This window comes from Mustelus asterias, chromosome 3, assembly GCF_964213995.1.
Source record: "Mustelus asterias chromosome 3, sMusAst1.hap1.1, whole genome shotgun sequence".
In the NCBI taxonomy this organism is placed as follows: Eukaryota; Metazoa; Chordata; class Chondrichthyes; order Carcharhiniformes; family Triakidae; genus Mustelus; species Mustelus asterias.
In genome coordinates this window covers 111,768,699-111,794,634 of record NC_135803.1, presented here as the reverse complement: position 1 = coordinate 111,794,634, position 25,936 = coordinate 111,768,699, and the positions used below count along the sequence as shown (strand labels likewise).

The 25,936-nt window shown below is 42.3% G+C and overlaps 1 protein-coding gene across 1 annotated transcript in view; it reads right to left on the bottom strand.

Moving 5' to 3' along the window:
• Positions 1–25,936, bottom strand: part of LOC144491525 (contactin-4-like) — a 1,235,140-nt gene that overhangs the window by 118,072 nt on the left and 1,091,132 nt on the right. The window contains exons 17-18 of the mRNA XM_078209439.1: positions 23,481–23,551; positions 13,285–13,519 (exon numbers count right to left, since the gene is read on the bottom strand). Coding sequence (XP_078065565.1) covers positions 13,285–13,519; positions 23,481–23,551 — 306 coding nt within the window. The remainder of the gene's footprint in view (positions 1–13,284; positions 13,520–23,480; positions 23,552–25,936) is intronic.

Here is a 25,936-nt window from a genome sequence, read left to right as displayed (position 1 = left end):
GAATACTCAACATTGACACTGAGCCTCATGAAGTCTCTTTGGTTTGATTTATTATTGTCACATGCATTAAGGTACAGTGAAAAGTATTGTTTCTTGCGCACTATACAGACAAAACAATACTGCTCATAGAATACATAGGGGTGAAGGAAAGGAGAGGTTGCAGAATATAATGTTACAGTCATAGCTATGGTGTAGAGAAAGAGCAGCTTAATATATGTTAAGTCTGACTGCATCAGGTTAAATATAGGCAAGGAAGCCTTCTGCTAATTGCCACCTACCATCCTCCTTCAGCCGGTGAATCAGGACTCCTTCAAATTGAAGACAACTTGGAAGAGACACAGAGTAGCAAGGACACAGAATGTTCACTGGTTGGGGGAATTTCAATGTCCATCACCAAGAGTGGTTCAGTAGTGTCGCTAGTGACTGAGCTGGCGAGTCCTGAAGGACATATTGTCAGACTTGGCCTGTAGCAGGTGGTGACAGAACTAACATGGGTGAAAGACGTACTTGACCTCTTACTTACCAAACTATCCATCACCAGATGCATCTGTTCATGAAAATGGCTGGAATTCTCTGATATTGGACCCCTACCACCGCAGCCAGTGAAATCAGAGAAATTGGTGCTTCGATAAATCCTCATGCACTACAGCAGGACCGGAGAATCCCAGCCACAGACGAGGCTTTGATTAGTTAGACAAATTTGTAGTTTGTCTGTAGATTCATGTGCCCAGTTAGCAATTTATTTCCTTCATCAAGTGTTTAAAACGCGGCCCTGATTTTATTCTGACACAATATCTACATGCACATCGGAGTCACTGGATTGTTACCAGGAGGAGGAATCCTGACTAACTTTTCTCTTGGTGAGTCTGTGCAGTTATCTTAGGGTATCTGATTTGATTTATTATTGTCACATGTATTAGTATACAGTGAAAAATATTGTTTCTTGTGCACTATACAGACAAAGCACACCGTTCAGAGAGAAGGAAATGAGAGAGTGCAGAATGTAGTGTTACAGTCATAGTTAGGATGTAGAGAAAGATCAACTTAATGCGAGATATGTCTATTCAAAAGTCTGATGGCAGCAGGGAAGAAGCTGTTCGTGAATCGGTTGGTACGTGACCTCAGACTTGTGTATCTTTTTCCCGAAGGAAGAAGGTGGAAGAGAGAATGTCCGGGGTGTGTGGGTCCTTAATTATGCTGGCTGCTTTGCCAAGGCAGCGGGAAGTGTAGACAACATCAATGGTTCAGAGGCTGGTTTGTGTGATAGATTGGGCTACATTCATGATCTTTTGTAGTTTCTTGCGGTTTTACACTTTTGAAGGCGTTGTCCTTCAGGTGAAATGTCAGACTGCATTCCTGTCTATCTGTTCCAATGGGTTCCTTTGAAGAACAATAGCAAATTGTCTCTTGGGCAATAATCCTCCGTCAAACATCCCCATCAAAGATACATTCATTATCTTATTGACTTGGCAAACTAGCTGCTGCGTTCATGCCTACATAACAAAAGTGACTTTACCTCAAAAAAAAGTAATTCAATGCGAAATATCAGGGATGTGATACAGCACTTGGTAAGTTTTTCTTAAACAAATGTTTTTCTTTTCCAGAGACATTGCGACCATTTGCTATGTTGGCTGCAATCAATCACTGAACCCAATATAAACCAGGAACCAAACAGTCTGGTCCGATGGGTTGGTATTACTCCAAATAATGTCAGAAAGACTAGCCTATCAGAAGAGCACGTTTTAGTTATTAGGTAACATTGTGCACTATAAATTAATCACTGGATGTAGCTATCATTAAGTGATTGCATTGACTAAAGTGAGCCTTTTAATAGTTTTCACTTCATGTATGTAGAATTGAGCCAAACTTCAAGTATTAACTGCAGTACTTGCCTTGATAAGAGAAATACCACTTAACAAAGTTGCCGAAAATATTCAATTGTTTAACTGTTACAAGTTTGTAATCTATTGAAGATATTGCAATTGTTTTATTTAGCTGCTGCAAATAGAGGGGTTCAGGATTTCTAAACAACACATATGTTTTGTTCAATCTTGCTATAGTGATTACAATATGCTTTAAGATAGAGTGACAAATATTACCAATGTTTCAGCAATCAGTTTAATTATTTTATCAAACTACTTGGCACAGGTCAGGCACTTTTGTGAACACCCATTAAGGAAATGAAAGCCCTGTACTATCTAGGCATGGCTGATTAGCCAGAATACTCGGAAAGAGCTGAACAGGAAGACATCACAAAATACAAGAATAAATGTCAGAAAAAAAAAACAATTAGCCTATTAAGCTTGCCATCAGTTTTTATGATGCCTGCTGCTTCTCACAGTAGCCATGTCATCTCCTGGGACAGGCAAATACAACCCCAGAAAATTACCCAAGACTAAAAAGTGAAAAATAATCTGGAAAATTCATCTCTGACCACCTCAGTATTATGACAACAAACTTTTAAATATTAATCATCAACCACTATGAACATTAGTTACATGACCAAATATTATCTACATATGGACAATTAATACAAGAGTCTTTTTGATGGACATTTGGGAAGATACGACTTTCTGGAGTGTGATCTTTGACATCCTCGATAACCTGTTCCTCACGAGTACCAGGTACTTCACCTTGTGAAGTTGCTTCACTGTCAGCTTCCTGAGATTTGGTTGTTCCACTGGAGTAGAATCTGCACTTGGTTCTGTAGTAATCCTTGGTTCAGGGATTTCACAACTTTGGGCATTTGATGTAAAAGTTTCTGATACAGACTCTGCTAATTCGCTTTTTGAAGCAAGGATTTGATCCGCGTGTCTCTGCCATATTATTTCGCCATCAAGTTGCACTGTATAAGAAATCAAGCCTGTCTTAGCTAGAATGGTTGCGTGTACCCACTTCTCACTTGTAGTTTCTCGCTAAAACTCTTTCCCCTTGTTTAAAACTCCAAAATTTCGATGTTTGTTCACAGCGAATAACTTATGTTTGTTATAAGACCATAAGACATAGGAGCAGAATTAGGCCACTCGGCCCATCGAGTCTGCTCCGCCATTCAATCATGACTGATATTTTTCTCATCCCCATTCTCCTGTCTTTTCCCCATAACCCCTGATCCCCTTATTAATCAAGAACCTATCTCTCTCTGTCTTAAAGACACTCAATGACCTGGCCTCCACTGCTTTCTGCGGCAAAGAGTTCCACAGATACACCTCTCTCTGGCTGAAGAAATTCTTCCCCGTCTCTGTTTTAAAGGATCGTCCCTTTAGTCTGAGGTTGTGCCCTCTGGTTCTAGTTTTTCCTATTAGTGGAAACATCCTCTCCATGTCCACTCTATCCAGGCCTCACAGTATCCTGTAAGTTTCAATAAGATCCCTCTTCATCCTTCTAAACTCCAACAAGTACAGACCCAGAGTCCTCAACTGTTCCTCATACGATAAGCTCTTCCTCATACGATAAGCTCTTCATTCCAGGAATCATTCTTGTGAACCTCCTCTGGACCCTTTCCAAGGCCAGCACACCCTTCCTTTCATAGGGAGCCCAAAGCTGCTCACAATACTCCAACTGGAGTCTGACCAGAGCCTTGTACAGCCTCAGAAGTACATCCCTGCTCTTGTATTCTAGCCCTCTCGGCATGAATGTTGTTGTCACTATTATAGTAGTAGTGTCAGGTGGTATGAATTGATCAAATTTAGTTCTCAGTTTCATTCTCAGGAACAACATTCTTGGTGAATTTTGTGTGGTGGCTTGAGTCGCATTTCGATAGGATATGAGAAAGTTGTTTACTCTCCTGGATGGTGAATCTTCCTCTTTTGATGCTTTGATGACATGTTTCAGTCACTAAACGAGCCTCTCCGCCAATCCGTTAGTGGACGGATGATATGGAGCAGTCCTTCTGTATGGCATACCATTGTTCTCCAGGTAATTCAAACATTCCTGGGATGTGAACTGCATCCCATTATCACTGACAAGTCGTTCAGGTTGTCCAAATCTTGCAAACAACTCATCCAGGTCCTCTGTGGTTCTTTCCATCATGGTGGATTTCATCATCCTGACTTTGGGCCACTTTGAATGTGCGTCCACTGGGACAATAAACATACAGCCGCCTGCAAAGTCGATATTTACCCTCTGCCAAAATTGTTTTGGCCAATCCCACAGGTAAAGTCGTTGTAGAAGTGGAGTATTCCATATTCTAGCGCATAACTGACATTGCCCTACTTTTGCTTCTATTTGTGAGTCAAGTATCAGCCACCAAAAATAGCTTTGTGCGAGCTCTTTCATCCGCACTATCCCTGGATGACTTGTTATAAACCAGGTCAGAAACTCCAAGGTATTTTATAAAGTCAGGCTGGATCATACGTTTTGTACTTTGAATTTGGCTAGGGTCAGCATGAGATGTTTCACCTTATGTATGATTCAAATGACCCACTAGGGAGCTTTTATCAAACAAAGTTTATTTAAGAATACAGTTAATGCATAGAAAGAAAATTAGCAATAATTTTTACCAATTACAAACAAGAAAAAGCAACCATGATAGCGTATAAACCTTAACAACTAAATGCATTGTTCCAACACAACAAACCTCTACATAAACATACACCTACCACAGGTGTGGCACAGAAAATAAGAATGCTCATGTGATTTTGGAACTTAGTCCTTTGGTTGGAGAATTGAAACTCTGATCTCCCAATCTTCTAACTTCCAGGAGACCTTGGGGTAAAGCTAAAGCCACTGCTGGCCTCTAGCTTTTATGATGTGGAGATGCCGGCGTTGGACTGGGGTAAACACAGTAAGAAGTTTAACAACACCAGGTTAAAGTCCAACAGGTTTATTTGGTAGCAAAAGCCACACAAGCTTTCGGAGCTGCAAGCCCCTTCTTCAGGTGAGTGGGAATTCTGTTCACAAACAGAGCATATAAAGACACAAACTCAATTTACATGAATAATGGTTGGAATGCGAATACTTACAACTAATCAAGTCTTTAAGAAACAAAACAATGTGAGTGGAGAGATAGTCTGAATTCAGACCTTATGTAATGAGGGAACTTGAATTAGCTGTCCAAAATGGAATATTACTCTGGGGAACCAGACTGATCATCTGTCCATGCTTATGAAGCCGGATCCTGGATCAACTGCACAGTTGGGGGTGGGGAGGGGAGGGGTGCATGTATGGGCTTGGGTGGGGTTAGAGGACGACTTTCCATTGTTGAGATCTTCATACTGTTTGGTGAATTGACACGTCATTCCCTGGCCCCAATGTGACACATCTTTGAGCATCTAATCTCGAATGTATCACCTCTGATGCTGCCTGTGTGAGGCTTGATCACTGGCCCCCACCTCACCCCTTCTCCAGCAAACTGTAAGACAGGGAAAAAAATAATTGATGTACATATCATGGGACCTTGGAGCCACAATTACAGAATGGGGGCTCAGAATTTCAAAGCCTTGTCCTACAAACATATAGGGGGCTGTGACCCACAGTTTGGGAATCCCTGCTGTTAATCTTCACTATCTAAGCTCCCACACTAATGTGCACTCGGGTGAAGCATTTCCACTCAGCTGAGGCCTTGCATGAAATAGAACAGTACAAGCCTGTATAAGTGACTCACCAGATCAGCCTATGGCCAAGCACAAATGAGCAGATATTTAAAATTAATTCATGGGATGCAGACGTCACTGGCTGGGTTAGCATTTATTACTCATCCCTAATTGGCCTTTTCAGACTCCCTGAGGTCTGGGTTTGGTGGCAAGTGGGGGCAGAGAATCTGGTGGGAACCAAAAAGTAATCATCTGCTGGCATAAAAGTTGCAATTCTCCCAGTGGTGGGTCGGCCATCCTGATGTGGTGGGTGGAGGTCAAAGTGGGGCGTGTGCACTCTGCAGGTGATGGGCTTGTGGAAAAGGGGACTGAATCGAGGTACAGGCTTCTTCTTGAGGCTACTGGCCTTTTCCCTCAGGGTTGCTGACATCCTGCACAGTCTGGTGAAGATAGCTGGGCTGAAGAGAGTGAGATGAGTGTGCTGGACTGGTATTTAAATATGGAGCCAGGGCAGCACACTCACCAGTATGATGGAACTAACTTCATTGTTCTGGCAGCTTGAATATCTGTAGTCCTTCTGCAGAACAATCTACTTCGCAATCTTGGTTTCACATTTGATCCCAAAATGAGCTTGCGACCTCCCATTCATGTCATCACTCAGACTCCCTTTTGCCAGCTGCATAACATTGCCTGACTTCATTCCGTCTCAGTTCATCTTTTGCTGAAACCCTCAATCAACTCTTTAACTTCTAGACTTGACAATTCCAATGTAATCCTGGCTGGTCTCCCACTTCCTACTCTCCATAAACTTCAGATTATCCTAAACTCTGCTGCCTGTGTTTCAATTCTCAGCAGGTCCAGTCTCCTCATCACCCCTATGCTCACTGGCCTACACTGGCTCCCGACCAAACGACATCCTGATTTTAAAATTCATATCCTTGTTTTCAAAGTTTTTGTGGTCCTGCCCATTCCTATCTCCATGTTCCTCCCCAGCCTCACAATGCCCTGAGATATATGCGGCTTCCTCTAGTTCTAGCCTCTTGTGCGTTCCCACTTATAATTGCTCTGACATTAGTCTCCGTGCCTTCACCTATCTGGGAACTAAGCTCTGGAATTCTCTCCTTAAACTGCTCCACTTTCAATCCTGTTGGCCAGCACTGAAAAATTCAGCCCAGTGAACATTGTGTACTGATATAGAAATAGAAACGTCAATACAAGGATTTAAACGCTATAATCTTTCCAACCAGTATCTTACATGTAACCTAGTTTAACCTTAATATCATGGAAGGGGATTAAAAGTGGCAAATTCATCATAATTGAACAATTCTCATTTTTGTGGTTGCCAAAGAAAGCTGTTAAGTGGATGAAAAATTTGGGGATTTTCATCAAACTACGAATACCTGCCTAACACTGGTTCAAGATTAAGAAAATAAATCTTTATCTTAAAGTCATTCTCAGTAAATTCTGATCTCAAGGTCTACCAAAGAAGCATCCCCGTACTAAATTTACATATTGAGTCACAAACCTGCAGTGTTGACATGACTAAGTGGAGGGCTGTTTTAAACTCAAATTAAGACTGAATGAAGAACAAAATTTTATTTCATTTCTGACCATTAGAAGTATCCAGCGACGAATCTTAGACTAGGATTAATTCCAAACTTGGTCCCTAGGGAGGTATGACAAATAACTGTGCATTTTCTTGAGACTCTGTATGAAAAGATTTGACATTTAAGCATTGAAGTGTAAATATGCATTAACTTCCGCTGTGCATGCACATGCTAAATGTTAAGAGCTACCTCAAGTCATTTCCTCGGTCATGTACATTTCATTAAACTCTACTCATCTGGTTGAAAAGGCAGAAGTATCTTCAACAGGTTATTGCGAGGATCCTGACCTTTTACTGTTTGAGTTTTTCCAGAAAATAAAGTCAGTGGCACAGAACCTTCAATGCATCATTGGCCATATAACTTGCTACACATAGAAAGTTTATCAATTTGTTATGTTTTGGTTCTGTTTAATTCAAGGCAAAATGGAGTAGTGAATGGTAGTGAATGGGGGTCACCTGACCTGCACTGCATCCTGCTTGACAATAAGCCTGGATGCTTTTGTTGCTATGGGGGCAGTGAGACCCAGGCTGTTTCACTGGGGAGAAGATGTGAAATGTTCACGTCTGTTTTCAATGGTAAGAGGATTCGTGATGACCTTGGATAGACTGGTAGGTTCGGATTTCCGCACAGTTGTGGAGACTTGACAGACCTTTAAAATGGTGGGTGAGATTTGGAAATCTTGCCCTCATTTTCGACAGATCTCATTTTCACCAGTAGGGAAAAGGGGGCGGAAAATTATTCACAAATGAGGGAAACCTGAACTCAATGCTGAATTCAAATAGATGCCATTTTTGCAGTAGCAGTGTGGAAATTATGAATTTATGGAGGAGGTTCATGGAGGGTGGATAGAATATCAAGCTATTAAGTTATTTAAATTCATTGCCCTTTAAAGAAAATAAACAGTTTTCATGTGCATCTGCAGTCTGCTCTGTGTAATTATCTTAAACTCCCATGGATCACCTCGGCCATAGGCCTGTGTCACCTGTTTGTTCCCATGTGTTGAATTATAAGTATAACCTATTTATTTTTGAGCAGAAAAATTGAGGCCAACTGCAAATCTAAGTATAGCCTTAAATGTGCATTTATTATCTTGAAAAATGTGGGGTCAACTTACATCCTGAATATAGGTCTAAACGTGCATTTTGGGGCTGAAAAATTGAGTCGTTTGTGACACTGGGTCAACACAGGCTGAAATCTACAGTATTTCACATTAATAAGACAAGATTATTTTTATTCTGCAACTTGGTGACAAAAACAATCATTCTTGTTTCGAGTCCTTGTTCAAGCAGCACACTTAATCAATTGCTGCTCTTGCAAGCATTTCATGGTTTGCAATATAATTTACATTTATAGTCAATGTAGAGTGGTGACCTTTCTCAAATGGGAAGAGACGCAAAACAGACCTCAGACCTGCTATTATTCATTTTATAAAATTGTATTATGTCAAGATGTACCTGAGTGTGCACAATATTGTCAATTTCCTGCCCATAAAAAGAGGCCATTTGAACCAATTAGTCCATATTTGTCTTTGCCCTTCACACAAATAATGTCATGTGCCTGCTCTGTCCTAGATTTCTGTTATCCCTTTTTCCTTCAGCCTCCAATCTAGTCTATTTTTAAATGTGGACACGACCTCTGCTTCCATATCAAATTCAAGTCCGAAATATTGTACATTCAATCTTATCTTTATGTTCCTTGTTTTAGACCTCCGGCTTATCACATCACCTCGTAAACCCCTGTGCAGGAGCCAAGCGCTGTGATTGACTGAATATCGTCAGTCTTCCTGAAGCCTGATTCTGGCTTTTGGTGCATATATTTATAATTCTTCTTTCTGACAGTTTTACCTGGAGATGTAATCGGTAACATCAGCATGGAGCCAGTGGTAGTGAAATTGATCTTCAGACGCAGCACAGAACTGCATTAACAAATCAGCAGCCTGTCTAATTGCACCCTGACTGATCGGGCAGAGGGAAAAACATGCTGTCAATTTGTTTATTGCCTGTTTTGCATTTTTGTGAAGAACAAATTCTCTCTCAAATATTTGAATATGAACAGATATATCAATATAAGGCAGATTTCCTACCCACCATAACAGTGCTAAAAAAGGAGATAATGATAAAACATTTAGACTGTACAAGGCCATTATTGCAAACGGAAGTTCAGAATTCCATTCTGATGTTCCGAAAACAGCAACAATGCATTTGGGTGTGTGCTGCCCCACGTAATTACTGATAAGCAATTGCACTGTAGGATAAATGACAAAATTGAAGATGTCACTTGCTTCTTGGTACAGTGTGTACATTTTGTATTCGTTTGTAAAGTCAGGATTTCTTCAGCTGAAGTGACCTGAAGGAATAGGTATTTATTTATTCTGTCACTGACTAGCTACATATCAAAATGCCTCATCAACTCAAATGAATAGAATTGGAAATGAACACAGGCATAGATTCATCAGCTGGATGGTTGTTGCTTTTGTGAGATTATCCTAACTACTGGTTATTCTACTGTCTCCCATTTTTGGCACTGTGTTGTGCAGAGTTTGAACTTACGCTTTTCCTTTAAAAGTTAGAGAAAATTTCATATTGTCAAAGTGAATAGCAGCTTTGATATGAATTGTAATGATACCTTCATATTTAAGCTTATTTTTCATTTAACATTTACCTGATAAATTAAATATAATTCTGATAAGTATCATCTCAACTCATTTGCCTCCGAGTCAAATGTATGACTCATGAATATGATCCACTCTGCATACATAGATTCAATGACCTGATTGTTTTCTGTCAGAAATCAGACTGAGATTCCGCTCAACACTTTATATCAAAGCTACTTTTTATGGATGCCTTATTTTGGTAGCTGTTCTTGTTTGCTTGTCAAATGTTGTGACTTGAAATTCAGTTTTTGTCAAAACCTATCATAACTTTGCAAAAATATCATTGAATCCTTCGCACACATATTATTCCAACAAAAATTATGCATAGCTGTCCTCCTTATTCTTTCTTTCCAGAATTAAGTTGTATTTATTTAAAATATACCTATAAATAACATTTTGTCCATGCTAAACAGGGACAGAGTATGAGGCTTCCGTGATATTGGGCAATTGAATTGCAGTGACTAGGCTTCGGTTTCTAATTGTTCACACCATTTTGCAGCTTAAACAAAAACTAAAACAAAATGTCTGAAACATGGAGTGGATCAGTCAACGTTTAATGGGAGAGCAACAGACCCTTGTCAGGAATTCTGGCTTCTGAACAAAGGTAAACGGCTCCCAAATGGTTGACTGTTTTCTTGACAAGATGTTGTATGTTTGTAGATCGTTCTGCTTTTGTTTCAGATTTACTATATGCATTCTACTTCAATAGTTTCTGATCTCAACTGGACGATTAAAGCAAAATACTCACCAGTGAATGAGAAATCCAAGAATTAAGCAAACAGGCCACCCAAACATGATATCAGGAGAGCACTCCCTACCTGCAAATTTTGACATAGAATCATAGAATCCCTACAGTGCAGAAGAAGGCCATTCGACCCATCGAGTCTGTACCTACCACAATCCCACCCAGCCCCTATCCCCGTAGCCCCATATATTTACCCTGCTCGTCTCCCTGACACTAAGTGGCAATTTAGCATGACCAATCAACCTAACCCGCACATCTTTGGACTGTGGGAGCAAACCGGAGCACCCGGAGGAAACCCACGCAGACACAAGGAGAATGTGCAAACTCCACAGACAGTGACCCAAGCCAGGAATCGAACCCAGTTTCCTGGGTGGGATTCTCCCAAAAAAATTCTAAGTGTCGAATTCGTGTAAAAACTAGAGTAAATCTCATTGGCTTTTCAGCAGGATTTTCAAAATGAATCTCCCACACTCTGTGCACTGCAGAGTGCACTAGCATGAATCACGCTGAAAACCAGTGGGTGGGGCCTATTCCCGCAAGGGAGGCCGGCAGCTTAGCATTAAGCAGGCCACTGTGCATGCGCCGATCTGTCAGCGCCAGGATCTGGCGCCCGGACTCGCGGAGGCCGTGATGCTCAGTGGGAAGCCTGCTAAATGGCCTCCACTTGAGTCTCCCAGCCTGCTGCGCTGGGCTGAAAGAATTGCCCCCATTACGTGCGCTCAACGGCATTTGTTTGCATTCAATTGACATCAATTCTGCTCAATAGCGATCATTAAACTGTTAAATACTTAGAAGAATTTGGCTATCCTTTGATATCAACTGTATTCAAAAGCAATCATTTAGCCCTTTTTTAGCATCAATAGTGCTCAAAAAGAATCATTTAGCTATCATTTAACATTGCAAGTAATGTAACTAGCATCAATGTCGTCAATTGCTCCAAAGAGCAGTGCTCAAACATTTGTGATTAACAACAGCACTTCAGCATGCAGGCATCAAAAACGATCAGAGTCTGTTTTCCATATTTCTGAATTTCAAAAGCTTCAAACATTCTAACACTCAAAAAGCAGACTCAGTTTTAACATATGTAATGGTGAGTTTTATGTTTTTCATCTGTAACCTGTAATTCGTAGCACAACCCAGCAGCACCACTCAACCTCATCACCAGGCACCAGCGCACCCAGAGTTTGCAGCAATTTTCACCTCCACCACATCCCTGGAAGAATTTTCTCCCTCACCACATCACCCCTCACCCCCAGAGCAATTTTCTCCTCCTCCATCTCCAAGACCAATTTTTCTCCACTTCTGAAACCCCATCATCCCCCGATCACGACAGTTCTCTTCCTCTCTCTCCCCTTCCCTCTCTCTCACCTGCTCCCCTTGTCTCCGCTCTCTCAACTTGATCTCTTTCCCCCCATCTCTTTCTTCCTCTCTCTATCCCCTCTCTCTTTCTCTTACCCCACTCTTTCTCCACTTCTCCCTCACCCCCTCTATTTCCTTGTCTCTCTCTCTCACCTTTTCTCTTCATGCTCTATCCTTCCCCCTTCTCACCCCCCCCACAACCCCCAAACCCCACCATCCCTCGCTCTCTCCAGCCCACCCTCACCTCTGTAACCGAAGGCGAGGCTGAGGCCAGCTCTGATGCAATTTTGCAGTCAGCGTGGGAGCACCAAAGACACTGGCAATTAATTAAGTTTTTTTGGGGGTGGGGCAGTGAAGTCGGGGGGGGGGGGGGGTGGTGGGGGCAGAGGTATGGTGGGTGCAGTGGTGGTGGTGGTGGAGATAGTCATAGGGGCTCAGTTTTCCAAGTTCTGTGGGGCCCAGGAGTTGGTGTTCAGTGGCAACAGTGGGGCCCGAGGTGTGGAAACTGGAGTGAGAGTGGGTAAGAATTTGGAGAAAGTGGGGACACGAGTTTGGATTCAGGAAATAGGAGGGAGGAGGGAGATTTTGGAGATTGGGAGGGGAACAGCTGGGAGACCAAAGGGGGGAGGGGGGGGTCATGTGGGGGGTGAGAGTTTGGAGATTGGAAGGAGGAGGTACGAGTTTGGAGACCAAAAGGGACTGGGGATTTGGATATGGGGAAAAGCTTGGAGACCAGAGTGAGGAAGTGCAGTGGAGAGGGTGGGGGAGAGAGTTTGGACTCTGGAGAGTAGAGAGAGAGAGGGGGTGGAGCGGGAAACTTTAGACCCTGAGAGTGAAGGGAGATGAGGTTGGGGGATTAACATTTAGATGTGGAGGGAAGAGGGAGACTTAACCCCAGGACTGGAGGGAGTCAGGGGGGTGGAGGTGGGGGTGGAGGGGGAGGTGGTGGTGGGTAAAGATTAGACCTTGAAATTGTGGGGGGAGGGGGAGGGGTTGGCTGGTGGAGGAGGGATGTTGCAGGTATAGATCCTGATGCTGAAATTATTGAAGAACTGAGGGGATCTGGTGGGTGCTCTCAATCATGTCTCCACTGTAGAGTGGGGAGATTTTTGGACCACATGACAAAACTGAATAAATTCAGATATGATTGAAGCAATTAATTTCCTTGTATTTTTCAATGCAGATTGCTGAATACATTGGATAGCTTTTAGCGTCTTAGATAGCTTTGAGTGCACTCTATGCCTTTGTGTGCCACTGGCAGTAAATCACTGCCTAAGTTTTTGGTGTGGGATGATGGATGGCATACTAGAGCAAGACAGGGAAAATAAAAGCCAAGGGGAAATAATTTGTGATTTGATCAGACAACTCACCAGCAGTTTCTTTACTTACCCTCCTCAGCTGAATACACGATAATGACAGGGCTGTAAGGGCCTTCGCCTTTGTTATTGTAGACTCCGACTTTTACTTCGTAGGGGGAAAAAGGTGGCACGCTTTCATTTCTAAACACGTATCTTGATGCATCTGCTGAGGTTACTGCTGCTTTCATCCAACTTGTTGCTCCAAGCAGTCGAAAAGCAACAACATATCCAAAGCCTTCACCATTTTGTAACTCTTCAGGCACAGGCTTAAAAACAAAGACAAATAAAGCTACCTAAAAGAATCAGCAGAAACCTACATTTGTATTGCACATTTGCAATAATAAAAGATCACAAGGTGTTTTATACACAAGAGGACAATCTTAAAGAAACTGGGTAAGGTGACTTAAATCCACAATGGGTGAATTTCTTTTGCAACCCGTGACCAGAATTTCCCAGATGCACAAAATTCCTCAAACCTGCTTTGGATTGTTCAAACTTACAGCGGGATATTCAAACATGAACCTGTCATGGGGATCCCCTGGGGGCGTAAAGGTGAGTATAGTCCCTGGGGGAGAGGGACATAGCAGTGCCCTGGCACCGCTCCCTGGCACAGGTTAGCACTGTCAACCTGACAGTGCCAACTTGTGCAGGGGGCAGTGCCGGGGTGGACCCGAGTGGGGGGGGGCCTCTTTGGCAGTGGAGACTCATTTATTTGTGTTGTGGTGGTGGGGGAAGCTCACATGAAAGCAGTGAGAATGCCAGCATTGGCTGCTTGGGAGGAGGGGGATGGGGTCCGAGGCTGGCATTGGCTCGGGTGGGGTTAGGGATCTGATGCCATCATTCAGCATTGACTGACATTGGGGGCGGGTTCAATGCCAGTGATGTTTGTGGGAAGGGGCCAGGTGACGGCGATGACTGTTGTTGCTTTTTTTGGGGGGTTGGAGAAGTCGGCTTTGATCGCTGGGAAAGGGGGGGGGGGGGTGGTGGGGATTTAGGGGGACACACCCCTGAGATCTCCATGGTGCGGTTGGGGGTGGTTATTTTTTGCTCTGATTGGGGCGCCCTTTAAAAATCCCTCTCGGAGCAGCCGGGCTTTACCAGCATGTTTAGGCCCTGCCCCCAGCATGACGGCATTGACAAATATCTGGAGAGAAAACCGGCCTGTTTCTCTGGAGACCCTGACACTTTGCCCTTATTTGTTAAGATTCTGCCCATTATGTAGGGCACCAGGCTAATCCTGCACCATTTTGCAACCAGTAGACAGATCAATACAAGAACAAAGCCGTTTCAAAAGCTTTGCAAATCCAGAGGTTAAATTTTTTTCCAAAAAAAACCCTTTTTCAGCCAAAACATCAGGCAAGAGTGAAAAACAGGTTCAAAGATATTTCTGGTAATTCTGCTGCTGGCTTTACATTATTCAGATTTTACTGCATTGATTAACTCAGGATCCTGAAATCACACCATTGCAGCTGGTACACTATGCAAGACATTCAGCACTCTGATGTTATATGGAGGAGTTAAAGTCTTTCCCACAATACTTTCTAAATTATCAAACTCATCTGTGTGACAGCCAGAAGCATCAAGTGAGAACAAGGTTCTTCTCAACAGAGCATCAAGGAGAATCACTATGGGATACTCATACACATCAATGTTAGCATGCCCACAGCTCAGTTCAAGTTTCTGGGCTCAAATACTACTCCAAGCGTCCAGCATGTATCTGGGCTGACACTCTGGTGCAGTGCTGAGAGAATGTGAAACTGTTGGAGGTGCTCACTTTCAGATGAACTGTTATATTGAGTCCATTTGCTTGTTCAGTTGGGCGAGAAAGATCCCGATGCACATTTTTGAAGATGAGCAGTGTGTTCTCCTAGTGTTCTAGACAACATTCCTCTCTCAACCAACATTGCTAAACAGTTAAATTAAGCATTCACCTCTTCTGTTCTTTGAGGGACCTCTAAGAGACTGGCAACATAACCACAATGATTACACTTTGACAATATTTCATTGGCTCTGAAGCAGTTTGGAATATCCTGGTGACACCATAGAAAGCCTACAGTGCAGAAAGAGGCCATTTGGCCCATCGAGTCTGCACCAACCACAATCCCACCCAGGCCCTACCCCCATATCCCTACATATTTACCCGCTAATCCCTCTAACCTATGCATCTCAGGACACTAAGGGGCAATTTTAGCATGGCCAATCAACTTAACCTGCACATCTTTGGACTGTGGGAGGAAACCGGAGCACCCGGAGGAAACCCACGCAGACACGAGGAGAATGTGCAAACTCCACACAGACAGTGACTCAAGCCGGGAATCGAACCCAGGTCCCTGGAGCTGTGAAGCAGCAGTGCTAACCACTGTGCTACCGTGCCGTCCGGTACGAAAGACATTTTATAAATGCAAGTTTTTATGGTGTTGTTAATCATTAGTGTCTTGTTTAATGGCCAAATACACTGCACACACCTTGTGAAAAAAATGAAAAATAAATATGGTGATAAGTGAAAATACTTAATTTTAAAAAAAGTTTCTGTAATTGATGAGAGCAATAAAAACATATTAAAACTTCAGAGATCAGAGAAGAATTAAACCAGATGAGGATTTTAAAATTAATTAATTATTTTCGCCTATGCAATTTAATGTTTGCCATAATTAAGGCACATATCTTCAATGAAGATGAGTTGATGTCACAATCCCGTTATATCATCTGCATTCATTGGAGCTCTGTCAGTGATCTAAGTTTAGGAATCCCGTATTTAAATAGTTACGATTCGGTCATACAATAAACTATTTCAACATTTACAGCCCTGCATAGATTAGAAAATCCACACCAAATATGTAGCCTCAAACTAAGCCCCTTAAACTAATATTCAAAGGTTAAGTGTGCTTTCAGATCCTTCAACATCGTTTTAATCACTGAAGCATTATATCAAGGTATGTTGCACTTCAATTTGTATAAAAAATCTCTTGATATTTAACTGTAATGCAAAACTGTATTCATTATAACTGGTGACAATCATGAAAAAGATCATTTACAGTTTTGCACCAATTCATTTATATCATAAACTTAACCTTTTGCTTTGTAACTGCAGATACTTAATTTTGGCCATAAATATGTGCATAACCCCTGTGATGCATGAATATGAATAAGGGCCATATTTTCTTTCTTTGGACACTACACGTTACAAAATAAGCAAAGCCAATATTCTATGCTGTGCTGCGGTTTGCTTGTGGGTAAAACAGAGTCTCAGTACCTATGGATTGGTCTTCCTTTTCATCATTACTTTGTAGATAGAGGGATGAGTTTCAATTTAAAGTGTCCCTCCCACGTTATTCACTACAGGAGAGGTGATATTCTCCATTTTTACACTGAAGGAGCAGATTATTCAAGATTTGCTATGTCAGGTCTGTGCTATGAAAATTATACTCAACCCTGGTTGAAATTGAATTTTATAGTGAATGTGGAATTCCAGGATTGGTATCCAGAAGTTGGAGTATGGCTGTCTGAAGGTGGCCCTACTATTATGTTCAAGGTCTTTGGACCTAAGAGACTCAAAATGGCAGGTGTGCAGTCAGCTTTTTGCACGAGGAAATACGTGAGAGTCATCACCTCTCGGACAAAAACACACTTCTATCAATTTTATTTGAAAAATAGTGGGGGTGATTTTAAGGATGCGAGGGATTGGTGCAATCATGGCCATCCAGCCCTCTGCAGTGTGAGGGTTATTAGAATTCAACTCCTTGGTCTCATCTACATGATTGGAATCATACGTTTGTTGAACCCATGGCTTGCAGGCAGAATGTAACTTCTGGCAAACTGAGTATCCGAGTGAATGATCCCAGGCCTTAAGGTAAGCATTTAGAAGGGTTGAGTCATGCAGTTAAACTCAAACAAACCACCAAAGGTTTGAGATTTTTGAGGTAGAGGCAGTGGTAAGGGAGAAGAGCATGTGGTAGGGAAGGTCAGGGGAGAGAGGTTTGCTCCATCTGGTCCATGTATATGAAGAGTTTTTTAAAGGAAACTTAATTTTCTGGGACCCACGCATCTACTAAAAAGAGGTGAATACTGGGACCTCGAAGAAGGGAGGGATTGACTACGGAGTCTCTGTGGGTGGAGGTTAGGAACAGGAAGGGGTCGGTAACGTTGCTGGGTGTTTTCTATAGGCCGCCCAATAGTAACAGAGATGTTGAGGAGCAGATGGGGAAACAGATCCTGGAGAGATGTAGGAATAACAGAGTTGTCGTGATGGGAGATTTTAATTTCCCAAACATAGATTGGAATATCCCTAGGGCTAGGGGTTTGGATGGAGAGGAGTTTGTTAGGTGTGTCCAGGAGAGTTTCCTGACACAGTATGTGGATAAGCCTACTAGAGGAGAGGCTGTACTTGATCTGGTGCTGGCTAATGAACCTGGACAGGTGGAGGATCTCTCGGTGGGTGAGCATCTTGGGGATAGCGATCATAATTCTATCTCCTTCACGATAGCATTGGAAAGAGATAGGATCAGGCAGGCTAGGAAAGTGTTTCTCTGGAGTAAAGGGAAATACAGTGTCATCAGGGAGGAAATTAGACGGGTAAATTGGAAGGAGGCATTCTTGGGGAAAAGTACCGAAGGAAAGTGGAGGATTTTCAAGGAATGTTTGTCTGGAGCTCTGCATGACAACGTTCCGATGAGACAGGGGGGTGTTGGTAGGGTACGGGAACCGTGGTGCACGAAGGTTGTGATGAACCTGGTGAATAAGAAAAGAGAGGCGTACAGAAGGTTCAGAGAGCTAGGAGGTGTTAAGGATTTAGAGGAGTATACGGGATGTAGGAAGGAGCTTAAGAAGGAAATTAGGAGAGCGAGAAGGGGTCATGAGAAGGCCTTGGCGGGTAAGATTAAGGAGAATCCCAAGGCTTTCTACAAATATGTCAAGAGTAAAAGGATGAGATGTGAAGGCATAGGACCCTTAAAAGGTGAAGGGGGAAAAGTTTGTGCGGAACCGTTAGAAATGGCGGAGCTGCTTAATGAATACTTTACCTCGGTATTCACGGTGGAAAGGGATCTGGGTGGTTGTACTGCTGGTTTGCGGTGGACAGAAAGGATCGAGCATGTGGACATAAAGAAAGAGGATGTGTTGGAACTATTGAATGGCATCAAGGTTGGTAAGTCGCCGGGACCGGATGGGATGTACCCCAGGTTACTGTGGGAGGCGAGGGAGGAGATTGCGGAGCCTTTGGCGATGATCTTTGCATCGTCGATGGAGACGGGAGAGGTTCCGGAGGATTGGAGGATTGCAGATGTGGTCCCTATATTCAAGAAAGGGAACAGGGACAGCCCGGGAAATTACCGACCGGTGAGTCTAACCTCAGTGGTTGGTAAGTTGATGGAGAGGATCCTGAGAGACAGGATTTATGATCATCTAGAGAAGTTTAGTATGATCAAAAGTAGTCAGCACGGCTTTGTCAAGGGCAGGTCGTGCCTTACGAGCCTGGTTGAGTTCTTTGAAAATGTGACCAAACACATTGACGAAGGAAGAGCGGTGGATGTGGTCTATATGGACTTCAGCAAGGCGTTCGATAAGGTCCCCCATGCAAGACTTCTTGAGAAAGTGAGAGGGCATGGGATCCAAGGGGCTGTTGCCTTGTGGATCCTGAACTGGCTTGCCTGCAGAAGGCAGAGAGTGGCTGTGGAGGGGTCTTTCTCTGCATGGAGGTCAGTGACCAGTGGAGTGCCCCAGGGATCTGTTCTGGGACCCTTGCTGTTTGTCATTTTCATAAATGACCTGGATGAGGAAGTGGAGGGATGGGTTGGTAAGTTTGCTGACGACACCAAGGTAGGTGGTGTTGTGGATAGTTTGGAGGGATGTCAGAAGTTGCTGCGAGACATAGATAGAATGCAAGACTGGGCGGAGAAGTGGCAGATGGACTTCAACCCGGATAAGTGTGTGGTGATCCATTTTGGCAGGTCCAATGGGATGAAGCAGCAGTATAATATGAAGGGTACCATTCTTAGCAGTGTAGAGGATCAGAAGGACTTTGGGGTCCGGGTCCATAGGACTCTTAAATCGGCCTCGCAGGTGGAGGATGCGGTCAAGAAGGCGTACGGCGTACTGGCCTTCATTAATCGAGGGATTGAGTTTAGGAGTCGGGAGATAATGCTGCAGCTTTATAGGACCCTGGTTAGACCCCACTTGGAGTACTGCGCGCAGTTCTGGTCACCTCATTACAGGAAAGATGTTGAAGCCATTGAAAGGGTGCAGAGGAGATTTACAAGGATGTTGCCTGGATTGGGGGGCATGCCTTATGAGGATAGGTTGAGGGAGCTTGGTCTCTTCTCCCTGGAGAGACGAAGGATGAGAGGTGACCTGATAGAGGTTTACAAGATGTTGAGAGGTCTGGATAGGGTAGACTCTCAGAGGCTATTTCCAAGGGCTGAAATGGTTGCTACGAGAGGACACAGGTTTAAGGTGCTGGGGGGTAGGTACAGAGGAGATGTCAGGGGTAAGTTTTTCACTCAGAGGGTGGTGGGTGAGTGGAATCGGCTGACGTCGGTGGTGGTGGAGGCAAACTCGTTGGGGTCTTTTAAGAGACTTCTGGATGAGTACATGGGATTTAATGGGATTGAGGGCTATAGATAGGCCTGGAGGTGGGGATGTGATCGGCGCAACTTGTGGGCCGAAGGGCCTGTTTGTGCTGTGGCTTTCTATGTTCTATGTTCTATGTAAGGCAGTGGGATTGAAGGGCATAATTTGCAAGGTGCATTTTAAACTTTATGTTGCCCGGTTTCTGCTGGGTTAAAATTCCTGAGGGGGTTTGTAACTAACATTGAAATTCTTGTTTCCTATTATTTTCCTTTAGTAACTTTTCACTCAGATCGGTGGTTGGTTTTCTGCTTTCAACATAGTTGACCCCAACTGGCTTGGAACTATTTTGCTGTTCCTTCACTGTTACTTGGTCAGAAACCTGGGACTCCCTTCCTAATGCACAGTGGGTATACTTATACCTCATGAACTGCAGTAAGGTGGTGGTTCACTACCAACTTCTGAAGGACAGTTAAGGATGGGCAACAAATGCTGGCCTTGCTTACGATGCTCATCATCCCAAAAACATCTGGATTACTCTTGGTCTCCTTGCATGAAAACAAATAAAATAGTGTTGGGAGCAGTTCACTCAACTCATTCCTGGGATGAGGGGCTGGTCTTATGAAGGACGGTTGAACAGGTTGGGCCTATACCCACTGGAGTTTAGAAGAACGTGAGGTGATCTGATTGAAACACATACGATCTTAAGGGGATTTGATAAGGCAGATGCTGGGAAGATGTTTCCACTTATGGGAGAGACTAAAACCAGGGTATATGGTTTAGAAATAAGTGATTTACTGTTTGAGACAAGAGATGAGGGGAATTTTTTTTCTCTCCAAAGGTTGTTAGTATGTGGAATTATTTTCCCCAGAAAGTAGTGGAATTTGTGTCATTGAATTTATTCAAGGCTGAGTTAGACATTTTTTATCAACAAGAAAGTCAAGGATTTTGGGAGGCAGATAGGAAAGTGGAATTGAGACCACAACTTCCATGATCTTACTGAATGGTGGAGCAAGCTCAAAGGGCTGAATGGCCTTCTCCAGCTCCCATGTCCTATGAAGGAACAATAAAAACCAGAGAAAAATAAACGCAAATGCTGCAGATCGGAAAAAAAAACAGTAAGTCCTGGAAAAACTCAGCAGGACTGACAGCATCTGTACAGTGGGAAACAGAGTTAAATGATTCAAGTCGATTATGACTTCTTCAGAACCAAAGGGAGGTAGAAACGTCATGGGGTTTACACTATCAAAAGGGGGAGCAAAGCAAGAACGAAAGGGAAAGGTCTGGGATAGAGTAGAGGCAGGAGGCATTAATTAACAAAAATGTCATGGAACAAAAGGCAAAGGGAGTGGTGATGCTTCTAGTAAAGAAACAAAGCATTGGTCCAGAGTTTCAATGGCAGAATAATGAACAGTTCTGTCTGAAAACAAAAGCATGAAAAAAAGACTGGCATTTGCAAAAACAAAATGAATGAAAATGAAGGGCAGAGTTCATGTCTGAAGTTGTTAGACACAATGTTGGATCCAGATGGAGCTTCACTAGAACACTGCAGCAGGCTGAGGACAGAAAGGTGAGCGTGTGAACAGGTTGTGAATTAAAATGGCAAGTAACCAGGTTCTTAGCATCATGCTTGCAGACAGAGCAGAGGTATTCTGCAAAATGGTCACCCAGTCGATGTTTGATCCCCCCAAAGTAGAAGAGATCGCAGTGCGAGCAGCGAATACAGTAGAACAAATTGAAACAAGTACAAGTGAGTTGCTACTGCACCTGTAAAGGAGTGTTGGGGCCATTGGCATTGAGGAATGAGGAGAGAGGAAGTAAAACGGCAAGTTTTACAACTCCTATGATTGCATAGGAAGATGCTGTGGAAGAAGAGGTGTTGAGATGATTGAGGAGTGGACCATGGTGTTACAGAGGAAATGGCCACTTTGGAATGCCAACAGGGAAATTGTGAGGAAGATGCATTTGGTGGTGACAATGCACTGGAGATGGTGAAAACGGAGGCTGGTGGGGTGGATGGTGTGGACAAGGGGAACCCTATCGTGGTTCTGGGAGGGAGGAGAAGGGTTGAGGGAAGAAATGGGGGAGATCCGTCAGATACAATCGAGAGACATGTCAGCCACAATGCAAGGTGGCTGGTGGTGCACAGTGGCATCAGAATGGATGTGATGTAGATGGAGAAACTGGAATGGAATCCTTACAGGAAGCAGGGTGTGAGGAAATGTAGTCGAGGTAGCTGAGGGAGCCCATGGGCTTATTAGTAGATAGCCTATCCCAGAAATGGAGGCAGAGAAGTTGAAAGGGAAAGAAAGCTTTGGTATGGACCATGTGAAACTGAGAGAAAGCCAACATTTGAAAGAAGTTGATGAATTTTTTCAGTTCTAGGTGAGAACAAGAAGCAGCACTGATATAGTCATTGATCTACCAAAAAGAAGAGTTGAAGGAGTGGGACTGGGACCCATGTGGGTATCTTAAGCAACACCTTTTATTTGGAGGAAGTGAGACAAGTTAAAGGGGAAATTTTCAGTGAGACAAGTTCAGCCAGACAACATGATAAAAGATTTTGAGATTCTGAACAGGGTGTAGACAAGGATGAGTAGAATACAGAACTCCTAGTTCTGAGACTCCAAAAATTAGAGAAACAGAGATACTGAATTGATATAAATGGCATTTTTAAATGATTAATATTTTTGCTGGATGATAAACATGAATATATAAAAGTGATTTGCAAAGGAATGAAATGCATCATGCGGAATAACATTGTTAAACAGCAAATGTTATGATCTGGAATACACTGCCTGAAAGAGTGGTGGAGGCAAATTTAATAATGGTTTTCAAAAAAGGAACTGGATAGCTTCTGAAAGAAAAAGAAAATACATGGTCACAGAGAAAGGGAGGCGGAGTGGGACTTGCTAAAGAGCAGAGCTGGCCTCTTTCCATATTGCAACTATTCCATGATTCTATGAATTAGCTTTTGGCTACAGTCCAGTTGGAATGGAGGGAGATGTCAGGACAAGGGATTAGGTTTATTAAGGTTCTGGGCAATGAGTTAGGTTGGATGTCAGAAAATATCTTTTTACACAGTGTCATTTTCCTTCTGGGACCAACCGGTAAGTTATGTGGTGTGTATAAAGTCGCTGCAGTCCTTTAAAAAAATGGATTGATTAATTCCTGAGGAAAAAGTGCATTTCCAAATCTTGAAAGCAAACTGCTAGTTAGTCAAGGCTGAAATATCATGGGCAGCTGAAATCTTGAAACCACTTGATTGCTTTTGAGAGTTGGAAATGAGTTTTCCAGAAGTTTCCTTGAAATTGGCCGTGGTATTTGCTCTTTTCTTTGCCAGTTCAAGGGGACAACATTTCCAGGGTGTGGAGAGATGATGTGACAGATTACATTGACTGGATGGGCTAAATGGGACTGGTGTTTTTCTTTAATTGCCCTTATTTCTATATGCTTGTGTGTACAATATGGAGCTGGGTTTAGGATCATTGGGCGAAATGAAATGTTATTGTTATCCATTATTTTTGTTTACTTTATATATTATTTGTGCTCAATTCTGTCTACTCATGCTGGATCTCTCATTAGATTTCATACTTCAATAGTTGTGCATTTTCTGGCATAGCTCTATATCTGAAAATTAATTTTGTGATGGTAAATTGAGCTTACCTCCCAAGTTATTACCAGTTCAGATCGACTGCCACCTCCCCCACTAACATTAGCTGGGCCCATGTCAGGAACTGTAAGGAAACAAAAAAGAATGGGTAATTTTGGATCACAGGAAACCTGAGCAGGAAACCTGCTGAAAATAAAGAACATGATCCATTTCTTATTTAACTCAACTTTCTAGCTGTTTAATGCTCCCAGATGAATGCAGAGGTTTTATGATACAATATTCAGAATCTCTGTCTTTTAATCATGAATATTGTAAATTAATTCTCACTTCACCATGCAAACACGTAGTATATGTTTAATATGTATGATATGTACATGTATTCAAAAACATATTCTCTTATTATTTTAAAAGGCAGAACAAGAGCAAATATATAAGTATCTACTTTTCCAACCAATATTGTAGATTTTTATTGAATGAGCATTAAAAAATTGATAAAAGATTATGGAATTGGTTATCAATTTGTCACTTATCTGTAAGACGGCCAATTATAGAAATCAGCTATTAACAATAGAAATAAAAATCCGGCTATTTCCATAATATTTGGCCAATCCACAATTCAGATTTTATGCTCAGGCAGCAGGGGGAGGGTCTATACTGTTATGCATTGTGGGCTTGCTGTATATCTCATTTATCTGAAAGCAATCCAGTGATGGCTTTAGTTGTAAATAATAATAGCTTCTTTATTGAACTTGAAAACATATCGGAACTTACAGGAGATTCAATACACATGGTCTTTGCAGGGTGCAGCAGATCTTTTCTGGAGCATTCCCAAATTTCTTATCTCACTAGGTCTATCCACAGGCTTAAGTAATCAAGCAATGTACAAGGATCAGGCTAGCATAATCAAACATAGATGAAACAAACCACTAAACATGACATATTACCCCCTCCCCATTTTTCTAACCCAAGACCTTGTTTTTATTTAAATCTTTCTAAACAAGAAACATATATGTCAAGTCATCCCCTGGAGTTCAACTTGTTTGTCTTCTCTAAGTACAGAAAGTTATTAAGGTACAATCGTTTCTTTAATCTGCAGTCAGACTTATGAATCTGATGTCGTGGTTCTGTATGATCAACTTGATGTTGCAATGATTAAAATCACTCATAGGAAAGGAAATTTATCTTCATAATCATTGTCCTTGAAGTATCCTGCTCTGCTCACTATCAAACATCTTGTGTTCCACTTGGTGTTGGCATCCAACAGATAAGTGTTAGTACTGAGCAATCGCTTGATCTGCTTTGGATCTAATAGATAAGATGCAAGTTTGAGTTTGTGATTTGACCATTTGGATCTCCAATCTCAAATCATGGTTCCCTTGCACTGTACATTTATCAGTGCATGTTTTTCTTTAATAAGTCGCTTTGTAATTTCATCTGATTTTGCTGTGACATTCTCATTAACTGCTGATGATGGTTTAAGGATACAAACTGGTATAGAAAGGTTATGACATATCTTAAGTTTGACTGGTGTCATTCCAATGTCAAGTCAGAGAGTGTTGAATGTTCTGATATGCATATGTAATCCATCATTCTCGTTAAAACTTCGTCACAGTAGGGATACTGGTAGGGTGTTCACCAAATGTGCACATGTTCCATTGCTGTCAGATTCTGCAAGATGTGTCCTTTTATGACTCTTAAGCATAGAGAATCGCAAAGACATTATGACATAGGTCATATTTGAAAGCTTATTCACTTGTGTGCATCAGAAGATGTCACTGCAGGGAGAAAAGAATTTGAAACAAAACCCACATACCTCACAGTCTTCCCAGTGTATCTTTTTGTGGTTCTTGCACACATATCTATGAGCAAATCCTTTTTCCATAAGGTTTGAATTCATAGGATGTATCCTCACTATGGATAATTTATGTACAGTCCTTTGATCAAGCCATTTAAATGATGTGTTTCCTTTTGCAATGGTATATACATGTGCTTTTACTGTCAGAAAGATATTGTACCATGTGTCAAACTGATGAAGTCTTCTTTTTTGATGACTTGTACAGCTTGCAAAATGGTTTCACAGAACATGGGTTGCACATTTTCCCTCAAGGGCACAACTTAGAAGGTATCTGACCATGACGAGTTCATGTTGATGACATTGCTGAGATCTCCTTCTCCATAACACTGGTGCCCGAGCTGGTTGGGCAAGCTGTATTTGCAATCCTGAGTCTAAGGGTGCATTGTTATGTAACCTCCTTGAATCCAACATGGCAAAGTCAATTTGGACTGCCAAGGCCATGGCTTTTTCCAAGGTTAGATCATCATCCTCCATGAGGAGAACTTGCCTTTATGAAATTGAAGTATGTTCAATTGGTCAGTCACAAATTACTTCATTGGTGAATGTGTCAAATACACATAGAAACCAACTGCCACAATGCTGCGACATATTGTTTGATGGATTAACCTGTTCCCTGGGATCTCTGATGGAATATAAATCATCACAATTGTTTTT